Below are 13,054 nucleotides of genomic sequence, written 5' to 3'. Positions count from 1 at the left end.
CATTTTCCATGTTTAAGTCCAGCCTAGCTGCTTCTGTACAATACACCCAAGAACTATATCCTTTTACATCTTCCACTGAATATTCTTGGTAATCAGTGTAACTGAAATGCCATTATTTTCAGACTTTGATTTAAAAAAAATGTACAAAAGAAGAAGAAAGAAATCAAAGCAAATATTAAGACAGATTATTCTCCTTTGACTCAGATTAATAGCTCTGAGAATTTACAGATGGTGAGTTTGTAATGCAGCTCTTACATAGGCTAATATTTAACTCTGTAATGGATGCAGATTTAATTTAGTGGGGGTCATAACATACTCGAATAAAATCAAGTTATGAGTTTAAAAAAAAAACCCAACAAAAACACCCACGCACACATTCAACTACATAAAAGCTATTCAAGTACAGTAAATAGATTAAATATAATCTGTTACTGTACTTTGACTATTTATCAGTTGCTACTCTGGAAATCCCCTCTGATTATAGGACATAATGTGTGCTGCATTAGTGCTGCAGTGGCCACGGTGGCCTCTTCTTTCTTAGATGTGTGAAGAGAGACCGAAAAGACAAAACACAGAGATCACAGGCAGCTGATTATTCCATGTGCTGCTTGTCACTGAGCTACAGTATAACTCATCTTTAGGGTTTCTGCAGCCCTTTGTGGCTTTTTCTTGATTAGATGTTGACATGCATGACAGAGATCTGTGCTCAAAAGAACTGTACCCATTTGGCTTAGCAAATTTACAGCTGAAAAGCTTAATTGTGCATTGTAGTTGAAATGATGTCTCTGTAGCTTTTCAGTCCATTTAATGTACTCTACATTAATTTAATAAGCTATTTTAAAAAAGTAATGTAGATTAATCTGTGCTAAAACCGAATATTTTCAGTTTTTTGTCAGTTATGGCTTCATGATAAGCGGATATGAAAGCATTTCCACACCGCTGTGTCGAACTATGAAAAATCACAGCATGCATGTTGTGAAAACACAAGTGAGCAAACTGACATGATCAGAACACAGAGTTTAAATCAGCCAAGGAGAAAAAAAAAAAAAAAAAGAACTGCCACTGACATTATACCAAATCAATTCCTCTACATAAAACTATTAAAAATGGAATATGTTTGAATGCACAAGGGCATTGGTGGAGTGCTGCAAAGGCCATGTTAATGAGTCACCAAGGCATGCAAACTCAATTTGCTCCCTGAGTGAGGAACATCACTCGCTGGCAGGCATAAAGATGAGACTTTTAAAGTTGCAACAGCCCTTCTTGCAGCACAGCTCCCCCTTCACTGTTCAAGCCCCAGTCCCTGAGAAGCTCTGGCCTCTCACTTCACTGAGCACTAACTGAGCATTGTGCTTCAAAGCCATGGAAATAACTGAGTAGGAAAGGGAGGATATTTTAACTCCGACATTATGTAACCGTGTGATGGGCAAGGATAAACCTTTCCATAACTTCGTGGTATCGGGGATATTTATATGTCTTAAATTCACGCTTCTTTTCTTTGTCAAATCCGTGGTGTTCCCATTTCAGCTGCCTGACACACATCTTTTGAAATAAGACCCAGGTGCATTTCCATTCCTAGTATCAACTCTTCTATTCTCACAGCTAAGTCTGTGCAAACAATATTCAACAAAATCTCCCAAAGGCCACACCCTAACCCAATAGTTACACCATTGTACAGGAAGTAGCACTAGTTCCTCAGTGACATCATTTCCCAGGGGTTTTAAGTGCCCCTAAAACTGTAATATAAAGCAGCGTGATGTCTCCTTGAACAAGGCAGAAGAAATAGGCCAGACCAGCACCGGCTAATGAGAAGGGACGTGGTACAGAGGTTAGCTAAAATGCTCCAAAGAGACACAAACTGCTGAGACACAGCACTGGTGCAGGCAAAGCCCAAGCATCCCCAACCACAATATGCAGATATAAAATACATCCAAACACTCAGTGGTATCAAAATACACACACACACACACATGGGCAGGAGGAAAACACCATACACAAATACACAAATGATCCCTGATGGTATCTCTGGAGGATCTGAAGCGGAGACTAGACAAGGCAGCTGGATTCAACAGCGTCTTAATCAAACGATACAGGAGTGGTAACAGATGAGAAAAACTATAACTCCCAGGGAGGCGGGGCAGGAGGGTGGGGAGAGATGCTGCAGAGTGAAAGACAAGCTGCGAAAGCAGGGGGTGACGAGCCCCACCGGCACTAAGCACTGAGCCGGAAAGCAGGTGAGGTTCAGCATGCAACCCAGTTTCCTCTGAAATGCTGTCCCAGCTGTCGCTCCACTGGCTCCCGCCCCTGCACCCGGTAACCATGGAGTTCATAGGGTGATCAGAGCCGGGCGGAGCAGGATAAACGGCGGGGGCCTAGGTGGCACTGCGGCGCATACATATTTGCGTGGTAAGATTTATTATACTCAGGTTGACTTCAAAAGAACACCTATGTGCTGAGCTGGGAAACCATACCTATGGATGTAGATGTAAAGTGTCCTGGGACGTGTAGATGAAAAGAGACTACATGAACACAATTTGCCTTTACATTAAGAAGGAACTTGGATTTGCTGTTCCTGTGCTCATGTGCATGTGTATATGTACATGTATGTATGCGTGCATTGCTATACTGTGATGCATCCAAGGCTTGACTGACATGTTCTAGCCTTTCCTGGGAACTCAGTGTGTGCTACGCCAAACCACTTGACTCCAATAAGTCAAGCTAATAAACCACAGGAATGTGGCAGTGGGAAAAGGCGAGTAAACACTATAAATGGGTGGAAAATTCCGGTGTTACAACGAAAACCTGCTCCCGCCGGTCAAAACTGGCGTGAAAGACCTGTAAGAATCCTAAATTTGAAGAAAGGATAATCAGTTAATCTCATCCCTGTGTCTCTTTTCTTTGCTTTATCCATGTCCACTGACTCAAAACAGTGTAATTCCAAGTAAACTGATTCTGAATGGTGCATTCTTGCCTCACATGCTTTGACGCCTCAGTACATCCGGAATGAGCCAGCTCCGCTCTGAGTCCTACTTGACAGAGATGTCCTGACCACAGACAGCTTCCACAATGGGGCTAGTGTGTGTGTGGTAGCAGACCTTGCCTCGCCGGGCCTGAGCGACGGCCGGGTCGATGGAAGTTCAGGTATGGAAGTGGCAGCAGTATCTGTGTGGTGGGGCCACACTGGGTTAAACCCATCCTCTCACTGTCACCTTACACATGAGTGGACACTGGCTTCATCGCATCCAAACTATGCATCTGTTTTTATGGTTTACATTTTTATTCAGCTTGAAAGACAGGGACCCAAATGAGGTAGACATGTAAAACTATGCACTATATGTGGACAAGATTTCACAAGCTAATGTAGCTGGAAGCAAACGATAAAACACACAAGGGCATGAAGGAGAGTAATTGAGGTCTAATGGTCAATGGCCTGCACCATTAAAAGACAATTTCACTGAAGCATGGAAAAGGAATTTGTGTCAATCTTGGCCTCTTCTCTCTCTGTCCTAAATCTGGGTCACATGGTATATGCACTTCCACAGATAGGTGGAATTTACAGCACTGGGTCAACTGAAAGAGACGTAAGCAATTCACTGATCGAAGAAAACTTCAAAAAACAACTCTAAAACATCTAATCATGTTGGTACTGAGCTGTACTAAGATGAAATAACATATAAAACAGATTAGTGCAATGACTGTGGTCTCCTCTTCTCATCCCCCCCAGTCCTCATTTTCCATTTCCTCCTTGCTGCTCTTTACTTAGTTCAGTCCTCATGCCATCCATCATGCACCCCTCCTCTTCACCTCCTCTGCATCGCCCCCCTCCCTCCCTTCGTCCCTCTGTTGGCATGCCTGGGGAATCGATCAGGTCCTCATCGCTCAGTCCAGCTGTCGCTCTCACCCCTCGCTCCCTCCGATGTCACACCATCAGACTGGCGCGTGTCACTGTCTCCGCAGCAGTCGTGGCTTCGTGCCCGAGGTGACTGACAGCTGCAGAGAGGGCGGAGCCAGACAGACTGAGCAACTCGACCTCATGCTCACCTCTCATTAATGCTGCTGGGTGATTGGTAGGTTGGCACGCTGCCTGTCACTCAAATCACTCATGAATGGCCTGAACGACTGAACCACTGGAGCGAAGCTGTAGGGCCAGCCAGGTGATACTAATTTGAATCTACGCATTGATTGATACATTAATTAATTTCACATGACAATTCCATTCAACAAATTGTGGAGGGTTCAGCAAAATCAGGTAAAACTTGATCAGTAGTGTGTGAAGAATCCATTGAGCAGGTCGAATAGCTAAACATCTTCATCTTCTAAGTGATGCTACAGAAATTTGCAATTTGTGACTCTCGCTCTGTATCGTAAAGCCAATGAGCCAATGTAAACAAGATCTCTTCAGATATATAATGACTGCATATATAAACAATGCACAATAATGCCTCACACATCCATCTTGTGCAGCACTGGTGTGATTTCACTAACCAAGTTAAACCCTACTCTGAACTGTAAATCAGCCTCAATGCAGTGGGTTTCTACTGCGTAACAAGTCCACACAAAGGTGTAATAATGTCAGTTTTATGTGTTTAAGTCTCTGTGAGGCCACTCATAAAAAATGAATGCGCTAATGCAAAGGTTAGGTGCTTAGGATGAAACCCTTATTATCTTATGTCAGCGGGGTGCTCGCAGAGAACCGCTTCTGCTCCGTGTACAACATCCCGAGATTCATGTCCTAGGTCCGCGTTTAAGTTGGTGAATTGAGTTAGGCATGCGTTGAGCTAGTCGATCAGTGAGCTAGTGAGTTGTTACATAGTCAGTCAGTCTGTGACAACCTGCAAGGCTGGAGTCTGGCCTGGCGCCAGGCCTCTGTCAGCAGTTTGGTAGTGAGGCAAAGGAGGAGGAGGAGGGAGGTGAGGAAGGAGCGAAACGTGGAACAGGAGGAGGCGATGAAGGGAGAAGGGAGGGGCTGTGGCAGGAATGATGGGCAGCTCACTAACAGCCTCTTTGCGTCCATTAGGGCTCCAATATAAGGTGAGAGACACTACAGGGTGGGGTGGTGGGGGAGTTCTCTCCTGGGCTTGTGTCTGACCACTACACCCACACCCACACCCACACACACCCACACACACCCACACCCACACACACCCACACACACCCACACACACCCACACCCACACCCACACCCAAAGGCACAAAACTGACAAGAGGACAAACCAACTCCTATGTCGATAGCTCATAGTGCTCGATAGAGCTTAACCTCAGTGAGCCAGTTGCCTGCTTTTGGCTTGTTGTGCCGGATACTCAGCTGAAGCTTAGAGGGACTTGAGAAGCCACTGTAGCGCCGCCCCAGTAAACAACTGTGGAGGCCTCAGTCCCAGATCAACAACCGAACTCAATAACAAGCAACAAGCGTGCAGTGTGTCGGGGACCCATCTGGACACTGGTCGACTGAAAGCTGCACTTGTTTTTTTATGCAATGAATTCCACCTTTGTTTTTGAGCCAATTTTCAATAATTACAAAAGCAAGGGATTTAATCAGGGACCAGCTGTCTGAAGCAACGCGCGCGTGTGTTTTTATGTTTGTGGGAGCTGATCAGGGCCCTGCATCAAAGTGAATCGGAATATCACAGAGGAGCAGCAATAGCAACATCTGAAGCTTGAGTTCCCGATTAATATGGCGCACACCGGCACACGCTACTGCACTCCCTGCACATTCATGCACACTCGCAGACGTACGCACCCATGTGCAGGCCCGGTGTTTATGTACAAAGAGAAACACTGTCAGCGTGTGGAGATAAGGACAGAACCATCTGTCTCTCCATTACACATAGCTTGAATGTGTGAAACATGCTGTGTGGTTAATGGGCTCGTACAATGTGCTATTGTCTGCCAAAATAACACAATAAAATCCGGTGAAGTGTGTGACAGTCCATCCATCTGTCTGTCACAGGCAGTGTCTCCGACACCGCTGATCTGCTTTTGATGAAACTTTGCAGCAACATTCGTTTAACTGTATGTCACACAGATGATTTAATCAGATGGTGATTACATCGTCACAAAAACGAAAGAAACAATCGTGTGGTTGCTGCATTCTGGCATTTATAGAATTTAAGGGAATGATGCATTGCACCACAGTTGTGTATAGAAAGTATACTGACTTTGAAAGGGGTGCATTACATTTGTTTGCTCAACTGTGTTTTGCGCAGTTATGACAAATTTCGGGGAATGATGTAACATCCGACTGACAAAAGGAGGATCTGCAAACACAAAACTTCTGCTGGATTTGGATAAAGTATCTAAACACCGCTTGTGTGAGAAGGAGAGCAACAACATTACCTACATTACCTATGTGTTTTCAGTTACATGTTTAGATCATCATTATCTTTACAGTTAATCATTTGTACATGACAGGCAAAGATCAGAAACCTGGATCACATGTTGTGTAGTGGTTTCACAGTGCTCCAACTATTATACAGTGTTCAGGTTTCACAAAGACAGGTAAGGGCTTAATCCCACTAGGATATAGTTTTACACGTGAAACCACATAAACAGGACACTGGTGAATATGTACACTCACATATTTTAAGAAAAGATTTTGATGTTTGGTGTTGTTACACAAAAGGCGGTTCAAGTTTCAAAAACATCCAGCTTGTCCTTACCTGAGCGATTCGGCCATGCGCCGCAGGTCTTCATTCTGCTGTTTGAGTCGCTCTAGCTTGGCCAGGATCTTGGAGAGCTCCCGGCTGGACCGCTCCGGGTGCTCGCTGTCCCTCACCAAGTGACCACCGATGTAGAAGAGGAGTGTGCCCCAGGCCAACAGCACCAGGGTAATCCAACGCCATGAACCCGCCCAGGGCCGCATGGTTCAACCACGCCCGCCAGAAAATGCCTCTTGGTGTGCCTGTACACCCACCGACCAACCGGCCTGCCTGCCGGACGTGCGCACACGCTCTGTGCCCCGTCACCACAAGTGCCACAGCGCCAACCTTGGCATCGGCATCTTTGCAGGGATGGTAGACAGCAAATGACAGATGAGAGAGAGATGCGTGCGGAGTGTTTAATAAAGACAGGGTTGTTTCTCCAGAGACTGACTGGCCTTTCCTGTGTGTGCTAAAGCATGGCTAGCATGCTCAGAAGTCTCTGTTTTGACGGCCCAGTTGGTGTATTCTCCCCTCCACCCAGCTCCGTGTTGAACAGTTTGCCCCACACCGTCTTGCTGTTTCCTTCCAGTCCCAACGGATTCTTTTATTAGAGTTGCATCCTGTTGAAACAAAGAAAGACATGGGAGTTAGCTGAGTTTACTGCAAGTTTTGTCTTGCAAATACGGTATGTGTTTGAAGGTCAAAAAGAAGCAAATTAAAACCATTCAAGGGCTAGGCCGGCAAGCCAGCTTGACAAATACTACAAAGCACAAGACATGCCTCATATAGTGCCATACAGAAACGGTGCACAGAACAGGGCAGACAGACCAAAAGATACAGCCAAGATGCTGCTGACTGGTCCCGACATAACCCTGTCTCAGCAGCCTACAGGATTGATCAGCATGACACTGCAATTTGCATTTACATAGTGACGTGCAGTCCCTGAGCTATGCTGCATTGCTGTCAAGGCAGGACAGGGATGTTCCACTTTCCACATCCTGCCTACTTGCACATTACACACACACACACACACACACATATGGAAGCCACCACACAAACAAGAACACATCTTTTATTCCTCAACACTCCACATCACATCCCCAACCACAGCCTACCACAACACACTTCCTACATTTTCTCTCTGTGTCTTAGTTAGAGCCCGAGAGTTAATGGATTTGTTTGTAGACAACTAAATCCCACAAAGTTCTCCCCGAGCAATTCCCTCCTTCCCGAGTGCCCGCTGCCTTCCCTGTAGCCTCCATGACTGAATGCAACATTGTCAAAGTGATACAGTGAACTCAATGGAGCAGAGAGAACGAAAAATCCCTGGATCATCACTTCCCTTCATCCCAAAGCAGCGGGGGAGACGGAGATGGACGCGTGCCGGGTTTATGAAGCAACCTTCGCTGTCAACTCCCCCAACAAAGCCCTGCCACGCAACTGAGACTAGTCGTGTGACGAGATGAAGACTGGCAGGTGTGCGTGTGTGCACGACATCCAAGAGTGTGTGCGTGCTATCATCTCTGAATGTGTACCACAGCACGCTGGAATTATGCCAAGCATCTTAGTCTTTATGTGAGTAGTGGTGGAGGGGTGGGGTTGATTGACACGTCGCAGTGTCTCTGGTGTTTCTGCCTGTGAGCGTTCAAGACAGAGAAAAGTGTTCCTGCTGGGGTTCGCCTGGCAGCACAGAAGTAGGTTAACAGTAGCTCATCATGTTTACCGCGGCAGAATAGTTGATATGTAGGACGTAAAAGGTGCCATCCCATAATGCCATAGACTGTTCATGCTTCACTGGTGCAAACCTGCCCAGAATGCAGCAGCTGAGATCACTGAAACAATGAGGTGCAAACTATTCTCCTCCATTTCTTATGGGACGATGCGAGATTATTGGAATTTGCGCACACGTTCCTTCCTTGCCGGCGCTCCCGTTGTGACTAACCTAGGCTGACACGAGGGTGGCTCCCCTTAATGTATGCAGCGCAAGGATGTGCTGAGCTGTGTTTTATTATGGAAAATGAGAGCTGCAAGAGGGTAGCACTCCACCAGCTACTGCACGACAAGGAAGATACTAAAAAGTAGGCTGCAACAACTCATGTCACTGTGTTTGAGGAGCTATAATGGCAGACTAAAACTGATAAATAGAAAATGGTTGGATGAGGCAAGCGACTGCTGACAAACAGGATATGGTCAAGCAGAGCTAAAAATGTGTTGCTAACACATTAACTGAACTTGTGATATTCAGTGTCAGTATCAGTCAAGGTAACAGAGGTAAAAGCTAAAACTGCTGAAACTTAATGTGCAGCTACAATAGCTATAGCAAATGCAATAAAAGCAGTTAAATTGTAAGCGTAAAGGTCTGTTTACTTCTCACGAACAACAGTACTTGTCTGTGAAACAGCTGTATAATGCCTTCTGTGGGTCTGAAGGTGTCTGTCCAAAGTCTGAGAGAATATCCCTGATGATACTGTCAGGGTTATCTCCAGTTTCTCACGCGAGAGGTTTCACATATCTGACAGAAAAATCTGTGTTACAAGCTAGGGACGTGGAATTTAAAAGATGGGGGTTTTAAAAAGGCAAGGAAGGTCTGATGAAAATTCTGCTGAATTGCATTATGGGCATTGTAGGATCCACCACTTGATTGAGTCTTTTCCTAGTCCCCTAACTGCCGGAGGACCCATTTAACAGCATTAAAACACAATGTAAGCATCATAGTATCATTTGCAAGGTCAAAGGAAAAAAGATCAGCATAATCAGATATAAAAAGTCCAAGCACAGAGAAAAACACCTCAGTCACATTAAAGGTTATAAAAGTGGGGATTGATTGTGAGGAAAGGCAGTGGAGTCAGCTGATCTCACACTTTTGGTGAATGTGTTACACAGCCAAGCACCATTAATAGCAAATTCACCCTAATGACTGAGACTAGGTTGGAGAACAATGTGAGCTAATAGGGTCACATTACTGGGAGCGAACTGTGGATAGAGGTTAGGTAACATCTACTATATCTACCACTTGCTAGTGAACAGTCACTATTAAAGAGATGTACTCCAGCTCGGAAGGTGCCAATCCTGAAGGATTTTTGGTTAATGCTGTTTGAAAATTAAAACCGTCTGTAGTAACTGCACATTATGACAATTATCAAATCCAGTCAACGGCTGCAGAAAATGAGGGACGGGGGTTTTATCGGTTCATTTTCAACATGCCTGTGAGCTTAGCACTGGCTGTGATGAAGTGGCAAAGAAGCAGAGAAACACATTCAGGGTCCCTCGTTCTTTAGTTTTAGAACGTCGTGTTTTATAACTGAAAGAATGAGGAGACATCTATTGAGTCCTGTGTCAGCAGAATATGGTCTGATTAAAGAGAAAATGATCCTCCACTAAAATTTATTCCGCTGATGAAGATCTAGCAGTGTAATATTCCACCAGAGATACAGCCGAGCGTGAGCCAAGCGCTGGAGATTTTTGCATTTTCTGAAACCTCTCACATCTGCCCTCGAGTTGCCACGAACAGGGCGCGACATAAATAATGGAAATTATAATAATGCCAGTTAAATAAATAAATAAAAGTAACCCCACTGTGGCACAATCATTTCTAAGCCGGCCTGTGTGGCACATATGCTGACAGTGGGATTTTAGAGAATTTGATCATATAGTGCCTCTTTTTTTACTCCGCGTTCTTCCACCAAGCCCCTCCTCCCTCATCCTCCAAGTAAAGTGGAAACATGATTGCGAGGTCTAGTCAGGACAAAATGAAATATGAGACTGTGTACTTCTGAATGTGCAGTCCTCCTAACTTTATAAGTGCAGGGAATAAGTGGGCCTGTGCTGCTCATAAATGGAGCCTCTCGTCTGCACCGCCTACACACTCGTTCCCCAAATCTTCCTCTCAACCTCGTGTTTCAAACATCATCATTCACCATCAGTGCCCTTCACCTTGCTGTCACGGCAACCGAGGGAGCTCGGCCTGCAAAGGCCGGCACGGTACATGTGGAACCACGGGGCGAACTGTCACCGCTGTCACAAGATGCCCCTGCGCTGCAGCAGCCCGAGGGGTCAGCGGAGATGACCTGTTTTCAGTCCTGCTAGTGAATCTTCAACGTGACTCAGGCCGCAGCAGAGGTCATCTATCAGCGGGCTCCGGTCTCCAGGCAGTAAGCACTGCGATGAGGTCCACTGCTGAATTATGCATGGAGCTTAGCTAAGGACACCTTCTATTACACCGACACGACCACTCCAGCTTGAGGATAACTGGAAGGAAGCCCTGAGGGGGATACGCAGCACGGTGTGATACATGTTATGGCATGTGGCGTAGTGGCAAGAGAAATTAAATGTGCGTCTGGAAACAGACACAGCTAGGAAGAGATCAGGCACTGAAAGAATGCTGAATGCTGAAAAATCAAAAACAGACAAGCTGTTTACACATCAATGGCTGCGATGCAAAAATATCCATTGAACAGATGAACCTGAATGTGACCTCTGTGGCACCAGATGTATTGTTAAACGTTTTCCACTCCTGGCATATCACCAGTTTGAGACATCTGATAACACTAAATCAGTTGACGAGCACGATGCAGGCAGCAGCTTGAATATGTCTAAACTACAGAAAGGCAAAGCAAGACAAACATCAGCTCTGACTCTGCCGGCAATTTTTAACCGTTATTTGTCCAGGGATGTTTTGCTGAGCAAGCTGTTCTTGAGAAACATTTCTTCTTTATAGCCATAAAGCTACGCTCATTTCAACCTGATGGTTGCCTGGTGCAGCCACAGTTTCCTTCAAACGGTCACTGAACAGCTTTTCTGGTTATTTTCTCAGCTGGGCTGGAGTTTCAATCCAGTGACCTTTCAGCCTCTAGCCTAGTTCCCAAGGGATGGATCACACTGCTGTCGCAAACACAGGGTTGACACATTTCAAATACAAGCACCAGAACCAAATACGCTTAGCGGCGGAGCCAAAAAAAAAAAAAAAAAAAAAATCAGATCATAATGTATTTATTCCACAAAGCAGCAGCAACACAGGGAAACAACACAAGTGTTCAGTGTCAGGAAAGACACTTTCCTGCCATTTGCAACAAAAACATTACAATTAAATTTTGAGTGTGACTCCGTGATTTTTTTCCCCACCATCAATATGAATATCAGCAAACATCTGACTCACTCAGCAGCAGAGTGCTCCCACTCCCAGTGCTTCTCCCGTTTGCTTCTCAGTTGGCTCAGAGCCGAGATGTGGAGACACCCTTAGCTTTTTGGGGGCGCCCCAGTGTTTTATATGCATGCGTGTGCCCCTGAGTGGGTGTGTGGGGAGCTGCGCGCACGCAGACACACACACACTGACAGATACACACACACAGACATACAGCCTCACACACATACAGGAGAGTGGTGAATATTTCATGAGCTGCTGTTTACTTCACAACATTTCTAGGCTGAATGTGCAGAAGTCCATTAAGTTAGGCTAAATGGCAAAAGAAAGCCTGGCGTGGGGACAAGCGTGGGGAAAGAGAAGAGAGCCGGGAGCAGGGAGAGTAGAGGGCATGACACACAAAGTTGCTGCAATGGTTTTAATACAGAAACACAGAAAAGCCTGTAGCTAACACCTAGTGGACCAAGGTCATGTCATCAGAATTGTTTATGGGGCGTTTTATACTGAGATAGACCTTAGGTTCTACAATTACAGAAAAATTACACACAGTGAGGTTTTAGAGGCTGATACTGATATCCTTTGCAGTCTGTAAATGTGACTGTTAGTTGGAGTTGGGAGTGTCTGTGTAAAACATATCTACACTAATACTATTATGAATTAGAATAATGAAAATTGAATCACAGAATTGGAGCAGGTTTTCAATTCTGTTACATAAACACAGAATATGAGAATGAATTTAAGCATTAAAAAACAACTAAAATAATAACACATGTAACACAAGTATATTAGACCCAGATTCCCAGATACTACCCGTTTGATCTGAGATCTTTGGAGTTGTAATATGCAATACCTCTGCAATATGAGAACAATGGGGCTTGTGAGTCTTTGGACGATACAAATGCAGCAACATAAAAGCCAGAACTATATCTAATATGAGTTGTCAAAAGTCAATCATACATAATAAAAATGGGCCAATAAAGCATTTTGTTGCTGCTGTTTACTGCTCTGCAATTTGTTATTGTGTCTGCCAGCATGCACACTGATTATAAAGGCTCAATTTCAAACTGGGCAAAGCAGGCAACTAATCCCTGGCCCTGGACCTCAGGGGGGCCTCAGAAACCCCAGGTCCACGGTATACCGGTTGGTTTTGTTAAACTGATTCATTGCAAAATTTGGCAAATCAATTTGCACCACTAAAATACCATATCAGGTAAGGCAGGTCTTGTATTATTAGCTTCTGTTGTTGCCAAAGTTCACCTTTTGTTAAAATGTA

The 13,054-nt window shown here is 44.9% G+C and overlaps 1 protein-coding gene across 1 annotated transcript in view; it reads right to left on the bottom strand.

Moving 5' to 3' along the window:
- fut8b (fucosyltransferase 8b (alpha (1,6) fucosyltransferase)) overlaps positions 1–13,054 on the bottom strand; it is a 74,042-nt gene that overhangs the window by 25,520 nt on the left and 35,468 nt on the right. Inside the window, exon 2 of the mRNA XM_041064894.1 lies at positions 6,660–7,261. Within this exon, the coding sequence (XP_040920828.1) occupies positions 6,660–6,862 (203 nt within the window). The 5' untranslated portion in view covers positions 6,863–7,261. The remainder of the gene's footprint in view (positions 1–6,659; positions 7,262–13,054) is intronic.

This window comes from Toxotes jaculatrix, chromosome 19 (assembly GCF_017976425.1).
Source record: "Toxotes jaculatrix isolate fToxJac2 chromosome 19, fToxJac2.pri, whole genome shotgun sequence".
Lineage (NCBI taxonomy): Eukaryota > Metazoa > Chordata > Actinopteri > Toxotidae > Toxotes > Toxotes jaculatrix.
This window is presented reverse-complemented; position numbering and strand designations above follow the sequence as displayed.